This window comes from Phascolarctos cinereus, unplaced genomic scaffold (assembly GCF_003287225.1).
Source record: "Phascolarctos cinereus isolate Bilbo 61053 unplaced genomic scaffold, phaCin_HiC Scaffold_4;HRSCAF=312, whole genome shotgun sequence".
Lineage (NCBI taxonomy): Eukaryota > Metazoa > Chordata > Mammalia > Diprotodontia > Phascolarctidae > Phascolarctos > Phascolarctos cinereus.
In genome coordinates, this window is record NW_027555847.1 from 56,046,166 (window position 1) to 56,071,078 (window position 24,913).

The 24,913-nt window shown below is 42.9% G+C and overlaps 2 protein-coding genes across 5 annotated transcripts in view; both read right to left on the reverse strand.

The window, feature by feature from the left end:
- EFCAB12 (EF-hand calcium binding domain 12) overlaps window positions 1–10,212 on the reverse strand; it is a 32,864-nt gene extending 22,652 nt beyond the window's left edge. The window contains exon 1 of the mRNA XM_020981102.2: window positions 9,928–10,212. The gene's annotated coding sequence lies outside the window, so the exon portion shown is untranslated. The remainder of the gene's footprint in view (window positions 1–9,927) is intronic.
- Window positions 10,213–13,081: 2,869 nt separating this feature from the next.
- On the reverse strand, window positions 13,082–24,846 carry MBD4 (methyl-CpG binding domain 4, DNA glycosylase). Of its 4 annotated transcripts, none has more exons than XM_020981106.2 (8): window positions 24,435–24,721; window positions 22,363–22,576; window positions 20,384–21,228; window positions 18,393–18,467; window positions 18,187–18,321; window positions 16,025–16,174; window positions 15,114–15,217; window positions 13,082–13,399 (listed from the first exon to the last, which is right to left on the reverse strand). In XM_020981106.2, the coding sequence occupies exons 2-8, from the start codon at window positions 22,542–22,544 to the stop codon at window positions 13,322–13,324; spliced, it is 1,569 nt and encodes a 522-aa protein (XP_020836765.1). In that variant the 5' UTR covers window positions 22,545–22,576; window positions 24,435–24,721; the 3' UTR covers window positions 13,082–13,321. The 4 variants fall into 4 exon arrangements, with proteins under 4 accessions (XP_020836765.1, XP_020836762.1, XP_020836763.1 ...); XM_020981103.2 differs by having other exon boundaries at window positions 24,022–24,719; XM_020981104.2 differs by lacking the exon at window positions 24,435–24,721 and adding an exon at window positions 22,693–24,015.
- Between the last annotated feature and the right edge of the window lie 67 nt (window positions 24,847–24,913).

A 24,913-nucleotide genomic window follows, 5' to 3' on the forward strand; every position in this document is an offset into this window, starting at 1 on the left:
GAATGACCGCAAGCACTCTTTTCTGCCCTGCAACCGTGACGAGGGTCCTGATCCACTGTGGCCCACAAGTTCTGGTGTGCTAGCGCTCCTCCTTGTCCTTGGTCTGCCACCCAGAACTGCGACCCTGATCTGAGTATGGGCAAAGCAAGAGTCCTGTCGCCAGAGCCAGCAAAGAGACCCCTGTAATCTCCTTCTGATCAGTTGTTCAACCCTCTTTCTGTCTGCGGGCTGAGAGCTCTGGAGACAGCCATTGCTGCTGCAGATTCTGTAGCTCCCAAGGTCTGCTCCTGGTTTGTTGGGATCAGATCTGTGCTGGTATAGCCTGTGCTGAACTGTACTCCATTCCTACTCTGATGCAACAGACCTTTCCTGCCAACCTTCTAAGTTGTCTTTGGCTGGAAAATTACTTCACCCTGTCCTTTTGTGGGTTCTGCTGCTCCAGGAATTGTTTTATGGCATTATTTAAAGGTGTTCAGAGGGGTTTTAGGGAAAGCTCAAGCTAATTGCTGCCTTTTCTCCTTCATCTTGGCTCCACCTCTCAACAAACATTTATTAAGCACCTACTGTATGCCAGGCACTGTGCTCAGCACTGAGGATACAAAGAGGCAAAACACAGTCCCTGCCCTCAAGGAGCTTATGATCTAATGGAGGAGATGACATGTAAACAAATATATACAAAGCAAACTTTAGACAGGATAAATAGGAAATAATTAAAAGATGAAAAATGCTGGAATTAAGACGGATTAGGGAAGGCTTCCTGTCAAAGGAGAGAATTTAGTGGGACTTAAAGGAAGCCAGGGAGGTGAGTTGTTGGAATGGAGGAAGGAGAGCCTCCTAGGTATGGGGGTCAGCCAGAGAAAATACTCAGAGCTAAAAGATGAAGTATCTTGTTCATGGGACAGTCAAGAAGCCAGTGTCAGTGGTTCAAAGACTATGTGTTGGGGAGTAAGGTATACAAAGCCTGGAAAGGTAGGAAGGGACTGGTTATAAATGGATTTAAATGCCAAACAGAACATTTTGTATTTTATTCTGGAGGCAATAGGAAGTCACTGGAGTTTATTGGTGGTGGGGGGTAGGGTGACATGATGAGAACTGCACTTTAGGCAAATCACTTTAGTGGCTGAATGGAGGATACATTGGAGTAGGGAGAGGCTTGAGGCAGGTGGACCCACCAGCAGGCTATTGCAATAATCCAGGTGTGCAATGATGAGGGCCTGCATCCAGGTGGGGACAGTGTCAGAGGGGAGAAGGGGTCATATTGGAGAGATGTTGCAGAGGGGGAATCAACAGCCCGGGGCAACAGCTTGGATATGGGGGTGGGATGGTGAGAGATAGTAGGAATATAGGATAACTCCTAGGTTGTGAGCCTGAGGGGATTGGAAAATGGTGTTGCTTTCTACAGTAAGAGGGAAGGTAGAGGGAAAGACAATGAGTTTCATTTTGGATACACTGAGTTTAAGACATCTAGGGCCAATCCAGTTTGAGATGTCTGAAAGGCATTTGGAGATGTAAAATTGGAGGTCAGCAGAGAGATTGGGGTAGGAAAGGGAGATTTGAGAGTCATCAGCATAGAGATGGCAATTAAATCCACAGGAGTTGATGAGATCACCAAGGGAAGTAATATAGAGGGAGAAGAGAAGAGAGCCCAGGACAGGACCCTGAGGGACACCTGTGGTTAGAGGGCATGATCTAGAGGGCTTCATCCAAAACCACCAGGAGTCAAACGGAACCTATAGGAAGCCTGGTCTTGTTCTGTTAGGATTGACATTTTAATAAAGTAACATGGAGGAGCACTGAACTGGGAGTCAGGAAACAGGGATTTTAGTTTTGTGTTTGTCATTGACTTGCTCAGTTCCCACATCTTAAAATGAAGGTTCAAGTGTATTCAACATCATGGCAGGTGTCTTAAGCACCTGCAATGTGGAAGATCCAAGGCCTGGTACTTTATGAAGTACGAAAGTAAGTAAGGTATGGTCCCTGCCCTTAGTAAGTGCTCAGTTTCATAGAGGGTGATGAAATATGTGTGAAAAGAATGATAATTCAAGTTAGAATATGATAAGTAAATGGGATAATAGATATTGCGTTGTTTCTGACTCTGCATGATCCCATTTGGGTTGTTAGTTTTTCGTTTTATTTTGCTTTGGGTTTTTTTGGCAAAGATACTGGAGTGGTTTGTCATTTCCTCCTGCAACTCATTTTATGTATGAGGAAACTGAGGGGAACAGGATTAAATGACTTGCCCAGGGTTATACAGCTAGTAAGTGTCTGAGGCTGGATTTGAACTCAGGAAGATAAGTCTTCCTGACTCCTGGCCTGGAGCTCTGTGCACTATGGTGCCCACTAGCTGACCTACTTAAGAGGAATACAAAGAACCATTAAAATACAGAAGATGGAGAGTATTTTCAGCTGGAGGGAATCAAGGAAGGCTGCATGGAGGTAATGGCATTTGAGATGGGTCTTTGAAGGATGGGTAGGATGCAAAGAGGTAGGGTAGGGCTACTCGTGGATTCTAATACTTAGGCCTATTTCATGAAGTTGCTGTGAAGATGAAAGGAGTTGTTAATTATTAATCATTCATATTCTTGCCATCACCATTATTATTATGCAATTATCAAATGGGAAAATGGGCCCTTTCTGGCATCTTTTTTTTTCTCCTTGGGGCCCAGAGAGTAACTTACAAAGATGCCTGGAGTTTTTTAGAATTAATGAACCCCCTGCTGAAATCATCATGATGACTACAAAAAGATGGAAAGAATTCTGGCCTTGGAGTCAAAAGCAGCTGGGGTCAGACCCTGCTTCAGATATTTTTCTAGCTGCGTGACCCTGGGCAAGTCCGTTAACCCATCTCAACCTCAGTTTCCTCATCTGTAAAATGGCAATAGTAATAATACTATCAGTAGTAGTATCAACTTTGTAGGTTTGTTCTGAAGATGAGATAATGGATATAAAATGCCATATACACATCCATTATTATTACGATCACTCTGCATAAGGCTAGTTCTTGTCTCTGAAATAAATTGAAGTCTTACAGTCATCACAGAGGCAGTATGAGTTAGTCTGTCAACTGGTATTTATTAAGCACCTACTACGGGCCAGGTGGCTGTGCTGAGAGCTGGGGATACAAAGAAAGGTACTCCTCTGAAAGGGGCTAGGAGGCAGATAGGTGGTGCAGTGGATACAGCACTGGACCTGGAATCAGGAGAACCCGAGTTCAAATTCAGCCTTCCACAGCTACTGGTTGTATGATGCTGGGCAAGTCACTTAACCCTGTTTGCCTCAGTTTCCTCATCTGTAAAATGAGCTGGAGAAAGAAATGACAAACCGTTGCTAGGAAAACTCTAAATGAAGTCATAAAGAATCAACAAACACTCTACAGGGGCTAAGTCTAATGGGGCAGGGGGAGACAACCTGCAAATAAGTTATAGGATAAAGTGGGGTAATCTCAGAGGGAAGGCACTAAGCTGAAGGACCAGGAAAAGTTTCCTGAAGAAGAAGATGCTCATTGGGACATGAAGGAATCCAGAGAAGGCAAGAAGTAAAGATGAGGAGGGGAAACATTCCAGGAATGGGGGACAGCCAGGAAAAATGCCTGGAGTTAGGAGTTGGGAGCATCTCGTGCAAGGAACACCAAGGAGGCCGATGTCACTGGAAAACAAAGTATGTAAAGGAGGAAGAAGATTGAAAAGGTAGGAAAGGGCTGGGTTAGCAAGGACTGTGAAAGCCAAATGGGATTTTATGTGTAATTCTGGAGATAATAGCAAGCCAATAGTTTAGAATGGGGTGTGTGTGTGTGTGTGTGTGTGTGTGTGTGTTGTGTGTGTGTGGTGTGAGAGAGAGAGAGAGAGAGAGGAGAGAGAGAGAAAGAGAGAGACTGACAGACGGAGACAGACAGAGAAGGACAGAGGCAGAGAGAGAAGAATCAGAAGACCTGACTCAACATAAGAAAGAATTTAGGAACAATTAGGAACAAAAATGAATGTTGGACCTGATGAGGTAGTGAGTTTCCTGTCACTGGAGGTGTTCAGAATTTATCAGCTATACTCTGGAGAAGATTCATACCTCTGGTGGGGGAAAAGGGATTGGATTCAGCGAACTCGGTGACTGCTGCCCCCTCTGAGGCTCTGATTCTTGCTGAGTCCTGACATTTCCTAGAGGTGTGGTGTTAGGCACTTCCCCTCTCTGGCCTTAGTGTCCTTGTGGGCAAAATGATGGGATTGGAGCAGATGACCTCTAGTCTCCGGCCGGTCGTTCTAATATGCTGGCAAAGGTTCTCAAAGAATACTAAGATGTTGAGCTAAAAAATGCCGCTGAATGAAATCTTCTCTGTTGCTAGACCTGCAAATGGGTTTTTGGTCTCTTGTGGCACTGGAAAGAAACACAGCCCTTCTGTGTATTATGTACTCCACTGCTCAAGCTCTGATGTCTTAGAGTGAGTGTAGACAGCAATTGTTTCTGTTTTGGCCAGAAACTCTGAGGATCTTCCCCTCCCAAATTGGTTTTATTTTATTTATTTGACTAGGTAAAAGAGGCCATTCTTTGCCTAATTTCTTACCTAGCTTTAATCGCTGAATGGGCATTGCATTAGTCAAACTGACACCTCGGAAAGACCTTAGGTTAAAAAGGCCAAGGTCTCCCACTGCATCCAGGGCCATCTCCAGTTGTCCTGATCTATATCTGGCCACTGGACCCAGAGGGCTTCGGAGGAAAGAGTGAGGCTGGTGACTTTGCTCAGCCCTCAATCACTTAAGTCCAATTCACTTGCATGTCATGGCATCACTTCCCTGATGTCATGGTCCTCTTCAAGAATGAAGGACAAATGAACTCCACTGCTCAAGCACTTTCCATGGCTCCCCATTATTTTATCAAACATAGTCCTGATTTCCTGGTCCCCTATTTCAAGTTGTCCAGAATTTGCCTCCAAACTACTTTTCCAGGCTTATCTCAGACTATTGCCCTCGCATACTTTATGGACCTATCATCTCATTTCTACTAAGAACTCTCATGATGGAACTCCCTGTACCAATGCAGATCAGCATCTTCTCCATTCATTTATAATTTTAATGAATTGCCTGAGACTTGTCCAGAGACACACAGTCAATACGTGTCAGAGGTGGGACCTTGAATCCAGATCTTCCTGATTCCAAGGCCATGCTAACATATTGTCTTTGACTATGGTGACATTACAACATAATAATAGTAACTGACATCAATCAATTAATCTATCTATCTCTTTATCTTCCACTCCTGGATCACTGCCTTGTCATGGCAGAGGGGCATGTGTAGCTCAATGAAACTATGAGCTATGCCATGCAGGGTTACACAAGATAGACAGGTCTTAGTGGAGGGTTCTGACAAAAGGTGATCCCTTAGAGGAGGAAATGACAAACCACTCCAGTATCTTTGCCAATAAGAGCCCAGGGATAGTATTAAAATGATAAAAAGATATGATACCGAAAGATGAACCCCTCAGGTCCAAAGGTGTCCAGTACACTATTGGGGAAGAGCCAAGGACAGCTACAAGAAGCTCCAGTACTAATGAAGTGGCTGGGCCAAAGCTGAAAGGAAGAGCCCAGCTTTGGATGCGTCTGGTGATAAAAGGAAAGTATGATGCTGTAAAGATCAGTATTGCATAGGAACCTGGAATATGAGATCTATGAACCAAGGTAAGCTGGATGTGGTCAAACAGGAGATGGAAAGTCTAAACATCGATGTCTTGGGTGTCAGAGAACTTAAATGAATGGGAATGGGTGAATTTAATTCAGGTGGATCTACTACATAAATTACTGTGGGCAAGAATCCCTTAGAAGAAATGAAGTCAAGACTAGGGTGAGAAAATCAGGACTGGGATATAGTCTCAAAAATGACAGAATGGTATTTGTTTGAATCTAAGGCAACATCAACATCACAGTAATGCAAGTCTGTGTTCCACAGTGATGCCAAAGGGACTAAAGTTGATCAATTCTATGAAGACCTATAACATCTTCTAACACCATATGATAACACCAAAAAACCCCCATCAAATCACACACACACACACACACACACACACACACACAAAGATATCACATTCATCCTAGGGGATTGGAATGCTAAAGTAGGACATCAAAAGATAATTGGAATAATAAGCAAGTTTGGCCTTGGAGTAAAAAATGAAGCAGGACAGAGATTAACTCGATGATCGTAGTAAACACTTTTTTTTTTTTGCTTTTTTGGTGAGGTAGTCAGGGTTATATGACTTGCCCAGGCTGTCACACAGCTAGTAAGTGTCATATGCCTGAGGCTGGATTTGAACTCAGGTCCTCCTGACTCCAAGGCCAGAGCTCTATTCACTGTGCCACCTAACTGCCCTCTACAAGAAAGATCTTGATATTACCAGTGACCCTGATGGTGTGGTTCCTGATTGAGGTCTAGACATCCTGGAGAATGAAGTCAAATGGGTCTTATTGTTGTTATTATTATTGTTATTATTATTATTATTATTATTATTACTAACAATTAGGCTAGTGGAGGTGATGGAATTGCAGCTGACCTATTTAAAATCCTAAAAGATGATCCTGTTTAAGTGATATACTTAATATGCCAGCAAATTTGGAAAACTCAACGGTGACCACTGGATTGGAAAAGATCAATTTATGTCCCAATCCTAAAGAAGGGCAAAGCCAAGGAATGTTCAAATTACTGAACAACTGTATTCATTTCACCAGTAAAGTTTTTAGAGAGAGAATATACAGAGCAGGCTGGTTTTCAAAGAAGCAAATTGCCAAATTGGATTGTGGAGAAAGCAAGGGAATTACAGAAAAATGTCTACTTCTGCTTTATTAACTACACTAAGGCCTTTGACTGTGTGGATCACAACAAAATGTGGCAAGTCTTCAAAGAGATGGGAGTATCAGATCATCTTACTTGTCTCCTGAGGAACCCGAATGCAGGCCGAGAAACAACAGTTAGAACTGAACATGGAACGAGTGGCTTAAGATTGGAAAATAAGTACGACAAGGCTGTATATTGTCACTTTATTTTACTCATATGAAAAATGCTAGGCTGGATGACTCAAAAGCTGGAATTAAGGTTGCTGGGAGAAATATCTGATATGCAAATGATAACACTCTGATGGCAGAAAGTGAAGAATTAAGAAGCTGCTTTGATGAGGGTGAAAGAGAGAGTGTAAAAGCTGGCTTGAAATTTAACATTAAAAAAACCCACTAAGATCTTGGTAACTGGTCCCATCACTTCCTGGCAAATAGAGGGAGAAGAAATGGAAGCAGTGTCAGATTTTATATTCTTGGGCTCAAAGATCACTGCAGATGGTGACTGCAGCCATGAAATTAAAAGACACTTGCTTCTTGGAAAGAAAGTTATGGCAAATCTGGACAGCATATCAAAAAGCAGAGACATCCATCACCTTGCCAACAAAGGTCCATATAGTCAAAACTATGGTTTTTCCAGTAGCTACATACGGTGGTGAGAGCTGGACTCTAAGGAAAGCCAGGCACTGCAGAATTGATGCTTTTGAATTGGTGCTAGAGAAAACTTTTGTGAGTCCATTGGATGACAAAGAGATCAAATCAGTCAATACTTAAAGAAATTAATCCAGACTATTTGTTCACTGGAAGGTCAAATACTGAAGCTAAAGCTGAAATACTTTGGCCATATAATGAGAAGATGGGACTCATTGGAAAAGACCCTGATGCTGAGAAAGCTTGAAGGCAAAAGGAAAAGGGGATGGCAGAAGATGAGATGGGTAGATAGTATTATGGGAGCAATGAACATGAGTTTGGACAGACTTCAAGTGATAGTGGAAGATAGAAGGACCTGGTGTGCTGTGAGGCCCATGGGGTCACAAAGAGTCAGACGTGACTGAACAACTGAACAAAAAGCTATTATATACCTATTTAGTCTGTCTGTCTAGCTAGCTAGCTAGCTGGTCAGCTTGGCACAATGGACAGAGAGCTAGCCTCAAACTCAGAAAGACCTGAAAGACCTGGGTTCAAATCCCACTTCTGACTATGTGACTTTGGGCAAGTCATTTAACCTCTTAGTGTTCTAGGCAACTTTCTAACCCTATAAGCCACCAGCAAAGTGAAGGTGCTGACCTGCATTGGTATAGGAAATTTCTGCAATCCAGGTTCCTGTTCTTATCCTTATCTGTATAGCACTTTAAAGTTTGCAAAGCTCTTTACACACCCTACCTCATTTGGTCCTCATAACCACCTTGTGAGATAGTACTCTTATTATCCCCATTTTAGAGATGAGGAAACAGAGGCCCACAGAGGTGAATTGATTTGCTCAGGGTCATACTGCTTGTAAATATGTGAGGTGGTATTTGAACCTGAAGCCAAGTCTAATACTATCCACTTCACCAACATGGCTCTCAACATGGACCCAGATGAGTAAATGCAAGGTCATGAAGGGGGGAGGGAGCCCTAATGAACTGGGAAGATGCCATTGAGGAAGAGGTGGCATCCCAGTTGAGCCTTGAGGGAAGCTAAGGAAGAGGAGATGAGAAAAGAATGCATTTGAGGTGGAGGAAACAAGAGGGACCCCTTGTGCAAATACAGGGGGGCCAAATGTGGCCAAATGTGAACAGTCGTCCTCTTTGCTTGTGGCTATCATTTTTTTCAGTTAATATATTCTAAATTATGTATTTCTATATTATAAACTGTATTATATATTATTAAATAGATTAAATATATTTTAAATATATAAATATATGAAACTATAATATAATATAAATTTATATATTATACAAATTAAAGATTATAAATCTAACATTGACTATCAAGAAAAACAGTCCAATTTAGTAACTACATGTAAATCAATCAATTTTTTTTTAAAGATCACACACCACCTTTTGAATTCTCCCTCCAACTTCTGATCAAGTTTTGTCTATTCTCATTCCTTACTTATGATTGTGGTCATTATGGATTCTTTTCCTCTTTGTGTTTTGTTGTTGTTTTTGCTTTATTTCATAAAAGGTTTTCCTGATCGTTTTTTTTTAAATTTGAATTTGTCATATAGTGATCTTTTTTACATGACTTTAATTCTGTAATAGATTGTAAGCCCTTTGAGGGCAGGGGTTTAAAAAAAACCCAAAATTTTGTATAAGGACAGCCTGCAAAATAGCTGTCCTTAATAAATGTTTGTTGAATGTTTCTGAATGAAGACAAACTGTGAGGTTCTTTGCTTGTCAGCTACTAGGACACAGACTGAAAGTGTGACCTGAGGAATGAAATCAGACTGAATATTAAAATTAAGCCCAGGAGAGGCACACTGGGTATTAATTGATTTTGTGATACCGACTCGCACGTTAACAAAGAAGCCTTAAAGATCCGGTGGATAATGATAAGAGCAGGGGCTTAATTTTCAAAAGCTACCTCTGGAGCCCAGTCTAAATCTTAGCTCTGCTTCCCAGTTTTAGCAAGTCACCTGACCTCCAGTTTCCTTCTCTGTAAAATCGGAGACTTGGACTGGAAGGAGGTCGAGGGGTCTTTTAACCCTGGGCTGGCTAGATTCCATTGCACGCTAGTTTAGTGTCCTGATTTCCAGGCCAGTGCCTTAGACACTCTTAATAGTCGGCTCTTGCCTCATCTGGCCCAAGGATGCCGGGGGATCCTTGCATGTGGAGTCTTACCCAGCGTCGTATATGTGAGTGGGTATAAGCGGTAAATTTGGGATCAGAGCGTTTGATGGACAAAAAAGCAGTCTTTAACCTTAGGAGCGCCAATGTCGACTGACCGGTTGCACTTTTTTGCTCCTAACTAGTGGCAGCGTCTAGCAGTGTTGCCAGACTGGATGCCATGATTACAGTCTCGTAGCTCCGACTGTACAGAAGGGCGGATCAGAACCTTGGGGTGCCGGCGAATCTGCTACATCAGTGTCAACCACGTGTGCGGCCGCTGCGACAGCTGCCAATATCTACCCACCTACCTTGGGAGTGATAGGAGGGGTGTTGCGGCAGCCATCCAGAAATCTAAAGATTCGCGTCTTCTCTCTACCCTCTCGTTCTTTCGGCTCTCTCAGGAAGAAGTCTGGCTGCCTTACACCCTTTGCCACGAGGAAGACAAAGGTCAGGAGCAAAGCGATATTCAATTCAACGCAACAGACATTTGTTATGTTTAAACACCGATCGTGGGCAAGGCGCTGTGCTAGACACTGCCGGGGAGACAGACTTCACGTAATAATAGTAACTTAGGTGGTGCTGTGGATAGAACATCGGGCCTGGAGTCAGGAAGATCTGGCTTCAAATCTCAGACACTTCCTAGTTGTGTGACCCTGGGCAAGTCGTTTAACCCCTATTTGCTCAGTTCCTCATCTGTAAAATGGGAACACACTGGAGAAGGAAATGGCAAACCACTCCACTATTTTTGCCAGGAGAAGTCATGTACAGTCGGGACTCCACTGAACAACTTTATACTTTTCCTCTCCAGTCTCACTGAGCATTTTATTTTGATCCTCATTAAGTTATCATGTATTAGCTTTTTCTATACGTATGTATTTCCTTTTTAGGGCAGGATGTTATCTGTTCTTTGTATCCTTTATCTTATTCCTAGCACTGTACTTGGTACATACTAGGCTTTTGGGGTACAAACCATTTTCAGGCCAGAAAATTCCTTCTTGGGTTTTCGGAGGCTCTGGTAGACATCAGAGCCTAATTTTTAAACTGTGCTCAGATTGTGCCCAACTGTTTGGCTAGGGACTGCTCCCAAGAGATCTGAGCAAATATTCTAATCAGAATTTTGAATTATTATGCTTCTAGTGTCATAATCGATACTTAGATATATATCATGCTTATTAAGTATCAGAGTACCAGGCTGGGTAGTCAGGGTGATAAAGAATTCTCAAAAGAATAATAGGATCACAGGACTTTCAAACCTAGGGCATATGTAGGGATGGAGTTGTTTGAATAAATCAATCAAGTCACCCCATTCCACTTTAAGTGATAAGATATTGGATGAGTCTATGAGGTGAGAATCAACTAATCAAACTAACATTTTAGATTTAGCTCAAAATATTCTTGGATGAACTGGAGTGAAATTGATGGGAAGTGTTTGAATTGCTTGAGGAGACTTAGTTATGGCCTGTGGGTCATTATAAAATAGACCAGTTCAGAACTCAGTTTATTACGGCATCTGGTAGAGACAGCAGCAAACCAGGCAGTCTTCCAAGGAAACCTCTGACTCCTGAACCAGTGGTCATTTTTCTAGACTACACACAGCCTCCCAGTAGTTTCCTATTGAGTATAACTAGATCTGTGGTGACCATGAACATCTCACTTGGGATACTCTCTTGTGCTAGGTATCAATAGCAATTCCAAGATGTTCCAAAAGTCTTGGTGTGGTTTTAAGCTACTGCAGTTTAAACATTAAGACTTTTGGGATACCCTGAATATAGGATGGCAATTTTTTTTTGTCTTAAAAAATTATTCTGCATTTAATAGATGAATAAAACAGGCACTTCCACCTACAAAGAACCCCAAAAAGAGGATTGTCAATGAAACTGCAAACCCCTATTTTATACAGCATGCTTTTCCTTTTAAGCATGTAATAAATTTAATATGTAACTTTTTTTTTTTGGTGACTCAATAGGGGTTAAGTGACTTGGCCAGAGTCACATAGCTAGTGTCAAGTTTCTGAGGCCAAATTTGAACTTAGGTCCTCCTGACTCCAGGGTCAGTGCACCTCCTAGCTCCCTCTAATATGTAACTCTTTCAAACCTGTTCTACTTGTATGATTCTGTTCTCTTCAGTGAATTAAAATGAAAAAATGCTTCAATGACTCTACCCTCACTCTCTCACCTGCTTTGTAGTGTGGTAATCTTGTAAAAATTAGGTAAGAAAATTAGCCTTGACATTGAAGCAGCTTTTCCAGGAGGGGGTTGACCTATCCTGCTTTATGTCACACCAGGATTATTAGGGATAACTATGTCTCTAGGACAGGGGGACTTGTCTTGTCATAAATACAAGAGGTCCAATGCCTAGGCCCCTGCCCTAAGTACGTGCAAGGCCCCTGACCAGTATGTGTGGAGGACAATGATGAAACATTGAAAAGATGAGGTTTATTTTGGGCTGTCCCCCAGTCCCACCCATTGTCTTCCTTCTTCCCCTCTCAGAACCTACTCCTGGGAGATCGAAAAGCTGATTCACATTGGCATCACACACAGTAAGAATCCTCCAGGACAGAAGTGTCAAACATGCATGTTGCCCCTGAAACACAACAAAATAAATAGAAATACAATAAAACAGGTAACATTACATTTTAAAACTAGGTTAACGTGCAGCCTAAGGATCCTATGTGCGGATCGATGGCCCCCGTTTCTGTTTCAGTTTGGTACCACTGCTGTGGGACTTCTCTGTCATCACTTGGTCACGTCGGGTGGAGGGGGAAGGTGTGGTCATGCAAGTTGGTATCTTCCCACGTCAGGTTTCTGGGTTCTTACAGGATTAAAGCCCAAGTCCCTGTCTCTCTCTGACCTTTACAGATCTGGGAAGGCTCAGGGCTCAATAGAGCATCTTAATGAGACCAGGTAGGGCAGGAAGCTTGTTTATTTGAGACAGAATGGCCACTGGGGTGATAGAATGTGAGCATATGTAAGAAGGACTTTGCAGCAGGGCTATCTCCCTAAGACTGCAGGTTTTTTACCAAAGGCCTTGGCATTCCTTATCTCCCATTAGTTCACTAATAAAGCTACCTTGCTGGGCTATGCATAGTACTGCTGTACCTCTTAGAATTGATTTCAAAGTAACCCACACTAAGATATTTGAGTACATATATACATATAAAAGACTGATTGCCATATATTGTTCCCTATTCCCAGGACATTTGAATTGAAATACGAATCAAAGCTGTATCACTCTGGAATTCTGGTTTCAGTAGGTGTGAGAGTAGAAAGTTTTCTGATTTTCTTTGTTTCTTTTTTTTTAAACATAGGGGTGTGGAAGGAAGCTTTTGGCTCTGAAATCATACAACCTGGAAGAATATGAGTTTTGGGGTCCCTTTCCAGGTCTAGATCTTATGCAACTTGCTTACTGTGCAAAATCAGTCTGGCATTGCATGTTTTGAGGAAAAAACCCTATACAAATAAGTGAAATTTGGCCATTATTTATTTAAAAATGTATCAAAGCATCTTGGGGGCACATTTAGTCACAAACACAAAGTGGAGCACAGCTATCACTTAATAACATTTGTATAACTTGGTTCCATCTGTGTTTGCTATGACTTTAGTCTGTACAGGCAGAGAGCGTGAGGAGGGGTTGTGATGACGACTTGGTTCTCAGAAGGAGGCCTGATGTAGTCAGAAATCCAGGTTAAAACATTAAGTCTTTTCAACTGAGACTGAGTTTTTCATGATTTTCCCAGAGCCAGTCATGATATTTGTTTAACTTGTGGTCTTCAGGATGGACCTGGAAGAAAAAAAAGGAGGAAAAAAGAGAAGCCGAAGCTGAAACAAATCTAAGCTATTAATTTCTATTAAACACATTCTTAAAGCCCCAGTGGGATGCAGAATCATTCGAATTGGTCATCGGTGTCATGCCATGGTTCATTTTTAGTTTGGAGGCACATCTAATAGGGATAACTATAAAGAGGCAACGCAGGAGAGTGAAAACAACGCTAGATGGGAGTCAGAAAGCCTGGGTTCGAATCCTACCTCTGCTGCTTATTACCTATACGACCATAGGGAAGTCATCTAAATCTTCCTGGGCCTCAAATTCTTCATCTGCAAAATAAGGATGAACTCAAGGGGGGGAGCAGGAGGGTCTCAGGGCTGAGAAGGTGCAGAAAGAAGCCACTGATGATATATTTTGTGGACAAAAAGGGAAGATGTGAGCTGGATCACAGGCCATTTAGGGGGACTCATAGCTATACAAACAACCAAATGGAAGGAAACCTCTCAATGCAGAGGGAGACTTCTAGTGTGTCCCACAGGGTTCTTTCATCTTTTCAACACTGATGGATAAAGCCAGAACATGCTAATTAAATTTATGAGTGACACTCACCTGGGAGGTAAAGCGTATACATTAGATGACAGAAGTGAGATCCAAAAGGATTCCTAAGGCTACAGAGAGAAGCTCAAATCTAACAAATTAAATACTAATCTATTAAAGCTTAAAATGGCACTAAGGTTTTCAGTACATCCCATATAATAGGATTGAAAGGCCAATCTTGCTCTCAGGGACTTCTCCATTTTAGAAAAAGTCAAGTAGAGGATGTTGGGGATACAGTGGCGGCTCACAAGACAAAGCCCTAGGGAGGAGTTCACTGATTGAACTGTCGGTATCAATCAGCAGCATGACTTAGTTGTCCCCCCAAAATAAGGAATGCCACTGTAGGCTGCACTGACTGAAGTCCATGGTGCAGTAGCCCTATTGTGCTCTATGCTGGTTAGACCTACCACATCTGGAGTGCTGTGCTCTACCATATGAGCAATGTTGACAAGTCAGAGCACGTCCTGGGGAGGGGGACCAGGATAGTGAAGGGACTTAAAACCATCTCATAGGAAGAAGTAGAGGGACCCAGGGAGATTTTGCCTGGAGACAAAGCAATTTAGGCAAGGGATAAATACCCCTTAAATAATCAAAGGACTGTCGTGTGGAAGAGGAACTAGATGGGTTCCGCTGCTCCCTCACAAGGAGAACAGTTCTCCTTGTGAGGGGAAAGGCCCCCCCTGCCACTGCTGGGGGTGTCAGAGCAGAGCGGGTAAATCTTGTGAAGGCTGCTATCACCAGCCTGGCTCATAGCTCACAATGGAACAGCACCTGAGGGTTCACAAAGCTCTTTCCTCAGAATGACCCTCAAGCTGAGGTTACCCAAGCATCACAAGGATAATCTTATGTCTGTCTTACACATGAAGAAATAGAGGCAGAGAGAAGGAAAGTGACCCGCCAAAGGTCACATGGCTAGAAGGCAACAGAGTTGGGATGAAAGCCAAGGCCTCTGGATTCCGAGCCCTGGACTCTTCCCACTTCCCACCCATCTACAGGGAGGTGAGAGTCAATCAGGTAGGACTGGACTGCCTGGCCTATAAGGTTCAGGCAGTTGGCTGAAATGAGCGGCGTTTCTTCCTCAGATACAAAGGTTCTTGCTTGGTTAGGCTTCTGGGAATGGGAGGTTCCTCACCTGCTTCCATTCGTTGACACAAAAAATTCTGTACGAGTCGTTGCCGTATTTTCCAATCCCGTGCAGTTCGATTGGGTACTTCCACTGTTTGGTCAGATATTCATCTAGAGAAAAGACTCATGAAATAAGCAGGCTGAACAAGCCCCAAGAAAAGAGAAGGCAAAAGGCCAAGAAGTCTTCCCCATCGACCTTGGCGTTTAGCACGGATCTGACACCCATTCATTCATGCACTCACTCATTCACCACACACTAAGGCAGTGAGATCTAAAGTGAGAAGAGGCCATGCACTCTCCCTTCTCCCAGTGACTGACACTTGCTTTCTAGGACATCCATTTGGCACTTTTTGTCATCTTTTTGTTTGTTTACACTTTTGATGGGCAGCTAGGTGGCACAGTGGATAGAGCGCCAGGCCTGGAGTCAGGAAGACCTGAGTTCAAATTCAGCTTCAGACACATACTAGCTGTGGGGACCCTGAGTCAAGTCACTTAACTCTGTTTGCCTCAGTTTCCTCATCTGTAAAATGAGGTGGAGAAGGAAATGGCAAATCACTTTAGGATTCCTGGCAAGAAAACCCCAAATGGAGTAGTGGAGAGTTGGACATGGACATGACTGAACAACAATACCTCTTTTGACCTTCAATTAGACTTTAAGCACCTGGTGGGCAGGAACTTGCCTCTGATACTGAGTCTTCCCAACAGCCTGTCAAAGTGATGGACCCTTATTAAGTGCTTACTATTTGTTGTTTGACCTAGTGGTAAACCGAGGCTCAGGACAGGTAGGATGGTTTTAAAATCTCGCTTCCATTCCTGGGCTAAATGAATGCATTCCATTAATATGGTATAATAGGATGCTACCATTTTAGCTGTGGTTGTCTTTGAAGGTTTGACCTTTTCACATTCACTGTAAAGTACCTGAGAATTTGATAATTGTTTTGGCTCTAAGATCGTAGAGGCCAAGAGGCTTGAGGAGGTCTGATACATCCTTCCAGTCTGCAGCTCTTGCCACCTCAGCAGAAGGGTATCTCTCCAGAAACTCCCAGAGCACAGGGATTGCCATCTTACCTAGACAAAAACAGCAGCTAGTGAACACAGTCACTTTTCTGTTTGTTTACCTCTCATCAGAGATTATGAAGCTCAAAGCAGATTTACTTTCGTTTGGAAAAAAAGATATTCTGGAGTTGAACCATCATGCTCCTGGGAAGGTTTTTACTGATGATACCCAGAGAAATAGGGTGATCTGGCCACAATCAGCCCTCTCTGCTTGGCCAGGCTAGGAGAGGCTGCCTCTACCAGTCATTCCTGAAACCAGCAACTACCTGTACTAGAAAACTAAGACTTGTTGCCTAATAGCTTGAAACATATAAAACTGATTAGTCACTAATGTGATATTAGTTGTTGAAGGATATATATATTAATTATACCTTCCCCCTCTAAGTAACAAAATGATGAAATTATAGTAACCCCCCAAAAAACAAAACAAAACAAAACAAAATAAAGCAGAAATGCCAAATGATATTAAGGAACTTCTAGATAGAAATATGCAATTGAGATGTGGGACTTCTGGTGGTCTATCAGAGTGAGTGCCCACAACTAAGGCCAGTCTCCTTGATCACAAAAAGAATAACAAATGCAGCGAATGCAACTGAAGATAAAAACAAAAAGAGAGTGAAAAGGACAGAAATCTTTAAAAGAAAAACCTTAAAGGAAAACTAACAGAAAGTCTAAAGAAATAAATACAAGAAAATGAGAACTCTCTAGAAGACCAGAATAAGACTGACATCACCAGACATACTGTAAGAAGGTACAGGGTTGTTAAGAATCCCAGCAAGCCCTCTGACCCAGAGATTACCCTGAGAGGCTATTACGAGGACAGTGATAAAAAGAAAGGCCACATGGACACTACCATGGTCATAGAAATACTTTTTTGTCGTGCTGAAGAACTGAAAATAAGGTCCATGCCCATTGACGGGGGGATGGCTCCACAAGTTGCGGTACCTGGATGTAGTGGAATATTGTAAAAATGTAACTGTAAAAAATAACAAATCCGATGACTGTCGAGAAGCATGGGGAGAAGAGTCAACTGATGCAAAGCAGGCAGAACCAGGAAAACAATATACACAATGACTAAAACTACGGATGTGGAATGAATGAACAGCAAAATAATCAGAACTGATTACAGTGAAACTGTAATGACTAAACTTGTCCACAAAGGGCAGAGAGAAGAAAGCACGTCCCCTGCTTCTTTGCAGAGAGGGGGAGTGATAGGTGCAGTACGCTGTACATGATGTCAGACTTTTTTCAAGGTGTGAGTCTTACTCACACTCACTCTTACTTTTCTCTTTTTATCACCAAGCACAAAGGGGAAAATAGCTGAAACAGTCTCTGCTCTTCTGTGGAGCTTGGATTCTAATTGGGGAGGTAATACAAGGGCTGGACGGGCAAACCCAGGGGTTTCAAGGTGCAGTGGCAAGCCAGATGACTGGAAATAAGATTGTTCATGGAATTCAAGCTGAAGAACATAAGAAGTGACTATTTAGGAAAGATGATAGAAAATCTCACTGAAGCCTTTCTAAGTAAAATGGCTCTGAGACGGAGAAAAAAATGAAAGATGGAAGAACAAACGAGAGAAAAAATGTTTTAGAAATGGTGAAACTTGAAGAGCCTAAGGGCTCAACAAAGCAAAGCAACAGACAACAGAGCTTGGGGACACAAGCTGAGAATTACTGGTTTCCAAGAAAAATGTGAAGAAACAGTTTGAAAGGATGTTAGAGGGTTACAGCTCCATTAATGATCAAAACCTAGTAAGTTCTCTACAGAGGCAGGAAGGTATCTCAGTGAAAAAAGGAAGAAGGCATTTTCACCCGCAGTCTGAAAGATGGAGAGAGGAACCTCGGATACGAGCTGGTCCAAACCCCTCATTTTAAGAATCAGGGAGCTGAGGTCCAGAGAGACAGTCTGCTTGCCCAAGGTGGCATAACTGGTTGGTGGCTGAGCCAAGCCCAGGAACCAGGTCTTAGCACTACGCTTCTAGTAATACAGAGCTACAAAATAGTCTTAACACTAGTCTCACTTACCTGAAGTCCTATTGAGAAATATGGTAGCGATGAGGAGCTTCCATGGGTCATGAAAGAGTGTTTCTTGGACAAGATTAAAAGGGGACCGAGGTGGAGTCCACTTTTTAAACAGTTTCCGTCGAGGTGGACTAAGGGCTAAACAAATACATCATGTCAATGTCAGATACTCAAAGTGGCCGTAGAATCCAACTCTTATATTCCCATACCTTCTTTGTTGTATCTGTTGGAGAAATACTGGCTGGTTTTCCTTCTCTCCACTTGCGTTCGTTGGATGGTGTTTTCTGGAAAGAGAATTAGCACTGGATGGGATGGGGGAGCTGAGTCAGGGAGACCTGAGTTCAAATCCCACCTCAGACACTTTTTAGCTATGTGACCTTGGGCGCGTCATTTAATTTCTATCTGCCTCAGTTTCCTCAACTGTTAAATGGGGACAATAATAATACCACCTACCACTTAGGGTTGTCCTGAGGATCAAATGAGATAACATTTGTAAAAATGTGGCAAAGTGCCATATAAATGCCAGCTTTTAACATTATTTAGAAAATTAATAATTAAAGTAAATATGATAGGAGCAGAAACAATAAAAAGGGTAGGCAAACTGCCCAAAGCACTAATGATGACTTAGCTACCATACGGGCATAGGAACCTGCATAGCTATGGTGACTGAGCAAACCTGTCTTCCCCAAAGGTTTAAATGCTGAAGGGACTGACCCCAAGGGAGTGACTCAGCAGTCAACAGGACCTGGGCAGGCCTCTTAGTTCCTAGAAGGCAGCTCGTGACTTTTACAGTGTTATCAAAGCTCTCCTGAGAAGTGTCTATAAAACTCATACATTTACCTAAATCCCTACTTAATATGAGTAACAGCTGACAGTCAAGTCCTCTCACCCGAAGTCTAGCTCCTGGCGGTAACAGCCCCATTAGCAGAACACAGGTAAGGTGTTCTAGTCCTAGCGTCAGAATCTCAGAGCTGGAGAAGGCTGCTGAGTCCGTCCTGGATCTGAACAAGGATCCATTCTACAAAAGCCCTGGCACGTGACTCAGCTTGGAGAGGCCTGCAGGGGCTTCTGCTCGACCCACTGGCATAGTTGTAAAGAACCTGGGTGACCCCCACACACCACAATGGGAGGAGGCCCATAGTGGGCAATGAGGTGTTCACTGGTATCCTAATGAATAAAGAAACTACTACAGAACTGCTTAAAAGGAGTCACTTTTTTTTTCTTTCTTTTTAGGCAATTGGGATTAAGCGACTTGCCCAGGGTCACACAGGTAGTATGTGTCAAGTGTTTGGTCTGAGATCGGATTTGAACTCAGGTCCTCCTCCTGACTTCAAGGCCAGTGCTCTATCCACTGTACCACCTAGCTGCCCCCAAAAGGAGTCACTTTCAAGGGATGATGTGTGAAATCTCTTCTCCACTGAGGCATCCTAACAGTCAAACCACTGTTAAGCTCTGTTCTCCATATCAAAACAAGACTGCAAAATAGAGATGACCCACATGATGACAGTCGTCAATTATTTAAAGGAACGTTTCAGAGCAGTTATATTAGAAAGTTAAAGAAAAAAATTCTGCATGATCTATAATATAGCAAAAATTTGTAGATAAAACAGTATACATTGAGGTATAAAGAATGGCAGAGAAGAAAACTGACTTAGTGGTTCATATTGAATAAAATGAGGCATAAGACCCCCAAATCCTAGCCCAGGGGGTTTGCTAAGAGTGTGGAAGATGGAGAGGAGGGCGAGTTGGCAGCCACGTTCCACTCCCTGTTGGTATTTGTAATCCTCAGAGAATGAAGCACAGCTCACTCGGGAATCCCCAAGAGCCACTGGGGTGGGGCAGGTGGCAGGGGTGGTTACCTGCTTAGACATCCTCCAGGGAAAGATTAGAAATGGTAACTTATCTAATACGAATATAATGGGCTACATTTGTCTAAGACTGTGTTTTTTTCCAGATTGTCAAAATGAAAATCCTGTCATAGTCAGTTATAATGTGTAAATATTTTAAATTATATTAGGAAAAAGAAAAAATCCATGAAATAGTGAGTACACTGGGCACCTGTGGTACAGAATGTTTTTGAATTTTCTCCAGACTCTTAAATTCTAATCAATGTCCAGGCACAGTGTACCAAATTCTGTAATGGCAAACCTTAACAGCTCCCCCAAGGAAATTTCAGCAATTCTTGAAAACTTAAGTATACCTTGAAATGTCGTCACAAAAGTCAAATCTTTTTCATCTTGGGAGCTGCTAGTGTCTATTTCAGAATTACATTTTAAAATGTCAGCTTGCAAATGCTCCTTCTCTTCCCCAGTTTCTATAAAGGTCCTTTCAGATCCTACAGAAATGCGCCCACTCTTTTCTTCATATTCTGAAACTTCACTGGCACATAATGTATTTTCTGTACAAGAAGCTCCTTGTGCAGCAGGCATTTGGGAATGTGAGCCTGAAGCCAATACTTTCTTTATCAGTTCCTTTTCTTCTACATCTGTCACCTTTATATGCTCGTCACTCATTCCGTCATCAGAAGAGCACAGGGGTTTCTCCAGGTGATCATCATGTGCACTAGAAACAGCTTCTTCACCAGATGCTGCCTTTTTTTGTCTTCGAATGCAGCCAGAATGACCTTTCCCTCCCCTTTTCTTAGCTTCCTTAATGTGACTCCCTTTTGTAGCTGTTGCCTTTCCTGTGGGCTTTTTCAGATTCTGAGAGCCAATGACATCAGCACCCTTCTGCAGCCTCTGGTGGAAAGTGAAGCAAGACAGTTCACTATTCTGGTCCTGCACCTGTGAAACTCTACACGCGGGAGGAAGCACATCTTTTTCTTTCCTGCGAGGCATTGTAAGCTTCTGCTTTGGGCTCAGGCAGCTTGGCTCCACCTGGAACTGTGCTCCTAGAACTTCCACGCTGGGATATGGGGGTCCTGATGGAGGGTTACTCTTGGGAGGGGCCCGGAAGTCAAAATCCTGTGGCTTAAGAGAAGTCTCTCCACTTTTGTGAAGGTAACATGCAAGTAAACTTTTGGATTTGAGCTTCACTCCTTCAGGGCTAGAAAAGGAAATAAAGAGAACTGATTCACTGATGATTATCAACAACTTAAAAAGAGAAATGAACCGGATTTGAGCTACTTAATCAAGCATTCCCATTTCAAGACCTGTAAAAGGCATTTAACTTTTACTGTTGAAAATGAATGAACTTTGATTTTTGAGTATTTCCATTCAAGATAGGGAGTGGGGAGAAGGGAATAAGCATTTATATATATAGCACCTACTGTGTGCCAGGCACTGTGCACTAAGCATTTTATAAATACTATCTTATTTGATCCCCACAACAACCCTGGGAGGTAGGTATTATTATTATCCCCATTTTACAGTTGAAGAAACTGAGGCAGATGGAGGTTAAGTGACTTGCCCAGGGTCGCACAGCTAGTATGTATGTAAGTGTTCGAGGCAGGATTTGAACCAGGTCTTCCTGACTCCAAACACTCTATGCCACTGTGCTACTGAGCTACCCTAGGTGGTTTCAAAGATCTCAAAGTATTTTATAATACAATAATGTAGGCCTAACCTTTGCCTTATGACATAGGCAAAAAAAAAGAAGGAAGGAGAAAGGCATATTATTAGCACAAAATTTCTGTTCTTGTATTTATCACCTGCCTGGGCATATCACATACTTGGTTCTAAATAAATGTTTGCTGAGTGAATGATTTTTAAAATTCCTAAAACCTAATTAATTAATTAATTTTTCGTTTTCAACATTCACTTCCATAAGATTTTGAGTTTTAAATTTTCTTCCCCCCCCACCAAGATGGCGTGCAATCCGATATAGGCTCTACTTATACATTCATATTAAGCATATTTTCCTATTAGCCATGATGTAAAGAACAATTAGAGCTAATGAGAGGAACCACAAGAATGAAGCAATAAAACAAAACAACAAAGGAAAAGGAGAGCAAATAGTCTGCTTCCATCTGTATTCAGACTCCATAGCTCTTTCTCTGGATGTGGATTTCATTTTCCATCATGAGTCTTTTGGAACTGTCTTAGATCCTTGCATTACTGAGAAGAGCCAAGTCTGTCTAAGTCAGTCATCACACAGTGTGGCTGTTAATTGTGTACAACGCTCTGCCGATTCTGCTCATTTCCTGACTGACTTATGAGACATCTTATCTACTTTGTTTACCTGATAAAATAAACATCATATCTTCCAGCTGTTTTTCCAGATAATCTTTGCTTCACAATCCTTTTCCAACCACAAGGAACAGACTTAGAGCACTCCATGATAGTGCCACCATTGCACTGAGTGCTAGCATTAGGTTCCTCTAACTGGAGAGGTATTTCTTCTCTTTCTTCATTATCTCCCATTTTCTTCAACTCCTGGGATTTAAACTTACTCACTGAAAGAGAAATGACAAATTACTGGGCTTACTCATTCAATTGGGAACATGAATCAGTGGTTATTCAGAGAAAAGCAAGAACCCCAGTGATTATTTGGATAAAAAGAAAGACTCACGTTAAGGGCTTGTCTATGTTAGAAGACTCATCTTCGTGAGTTCAAATCTGGCCTGAGACACTTACTAGCTGTGTGACCCCTGGGCAAGCCACTCAACCCTGCTTGCCTCAGTGTCCTCATCTGTAAAAAGAGCTAGAGAAGGAAATGGCAAACCACTCTATCATCTCTGCCAAGAAAATCCCAAATGGGGTCATGAAGAGTTGGACGTGACTGAAAACAACTGAAACACCAATGTCACGTGGAGAGGTCTGGGCTTCAGGTCTCCAATCTAAATAACAGGCACCACAAATACTCCCGATTATGAAGTCTCAAATTATTTGTCAGGATCTTTTGTCTTGTTTTGTTAATGAAAGGGCAGTGTAAAAATTTGATTAAATTTCACACAAGTTTAAGAATGCTTTACAGATAACCACTAAATGAGACAATCATAAACTACTGGAGATGGAAGGCAGCTTTGAGATGTCCATTTTTTTCACTGTACAGGGAACAGCCTCTGAAGTAAATGACTTGCGTAAGGTTGCACAGCTAGTGACTGGCAGAGCCAAGCCTGAACAGTTCTCCAGGGCTCTTTCCACTATGCCAAGTTTTGGCTGATTTTAAGAAATGCCAATATTTTACAGTTGCTCTTTAAGCCAACTTTATTAGAAATCTTTTCAGCTAAGCATAGAACCATGTACCTTTTCTAACCTGGATAAGACCTCAGTTCGCTTGCAGACTAATAAGCAAGACCTCTAATACCGTGATGTTTCTCTCATACCTGTCTACCTCTAAAAAGTTTACTTCATAAAGCCATTCTTGGATGCTGGAATGCAAGAATGCTCTGAACGTAACAAAAAACTGAAAATAAAAAGGGCTTAGGTTGTTACAGTGAAAAAAAAAACAGAACACTACTGGATTAAGTCAGGAGACCTAGATTGAAGCCCCAGCTTTGTGACCTTGGATAAGTCTCTCTTTTCTAGACTATTTCATATGAAAAAGTGGGATGAATTTAAATGATCTCTAAGGTACCTAACAATGAATCTAAGACAAAGCTGGACCTAGCTCAAACCATCTGTCACACCTGCTAATATTCTCCCCTATTTCCCCATCTTTCTGACTCCTATAGCATAATTTAGCTCATAATTATATGACAGTGCACACATAATTACAAATACCATTGGCTACAGTTTCATAGTTGTAAAATGTAGAGATGAGACTACATGAGCTCAAATTCTCTTGCATTCTAACAGTCAAAGGATCTATTAAGCTGTCCCCAGCCCAAGTGCCAAGGCCTCTCTTCCAAACCACGCTGATCTCCTAATTCCTAAGTCCTCTATCAGGAGCTCACACCTCCTAACGACACTGGTCCTTTCCTGGTTTCAGATTCGAATGCCGCGTCCGGCTCAGGTGCGCTGGGTAAGGGGCAGGGACCGCACCAGCTCCTCCTTTTTCTGCAGCCCCCGAAGCCTGGACACTTGGGCAAGCACGAAGGTAGCCGGACTCGACGGAAGGGGCGGGCCGTACCAGACGCCCCAAGGCCGGGCTCTTAGTCCAAGCTCGCGGAAGGAGGCCGAAGAGGAAAGCGAGCCCCGCCACCGGCGAGCCCAGAGGATTCGTCCGTCACCCTGGCTGGGCTGCGAGGCAGAGAAGGGAGGAAGCGGGGAAGAGAGGGGGCAAAAAAAGGAAGCTCTAAGCGGGGCCGGGCCGCTTGGGTGGAGGGGGCGGGGCGGGGTAGCTGTGCAGCCGCGGGGGCCTGGACCCACCCCGCCGCCTCCAGCCGAGAATCCCCGAGTTGAGGAGGAGGAGAGTCTGCCTGTTAGTTCACTGACACTCTTCTCCCGGGGCTTCTGGGCGGCGCCATCTTAAACTGCCTTGCCGGTCACATGATTAGGGGCGGCCGCCTCACATCTCCCGCCAGTTACTCGTTCACTGCGCAAGCGTAGGTAGCCTCGGCGCCTACCGTCCCGAACCCACACATGCGCAATTGTAGCTTGACAGTCTCATACGCACAGATTTCATTACGTGGGGAACGCTCCCCGTGTGCATACATGTGTGTGTCTACGTCTGCGCGTGTATAAGTACGGAGGGATGGCTGTATTTCAGAAGGGGCTTCGTCCCACTGCTCCGTTCTTTCTCTCATTTTCTCCACTCTCCCTCAGATAGTTCCGTACACACGCGCAGTTCAGTAAGCCCTTATCCCGCAGGCGCCCTCGGAACTTCTGTGTAGTCCTAGGTAGCCTGC

Excerpts from the sequence above, each read along its gene's own strand:
- MBD4 (XM_020981106.2), bottom strand. The coding sequence starts at position 22,544 with ATGGGAGATAATGAAGAAAGAGAAGAAATACCTCTCCAGTTAGAGGAA. Across the intron at positions 18,322-18,392 it reads CAACAGATACAACAAAGAAG|CCCTTAGTCCACCTCGACGG; the intron begins GTATGGGAATAT and ends GTATTTGTTTAG. Across the intron at positions 13,400-15,113 it reads GTGTCAACGAATGGAAGCAG|GTCCATCCTGAAGACCACAA; the intron begins GTGAGGAACCTC and ends TTTTTCTTCCAG.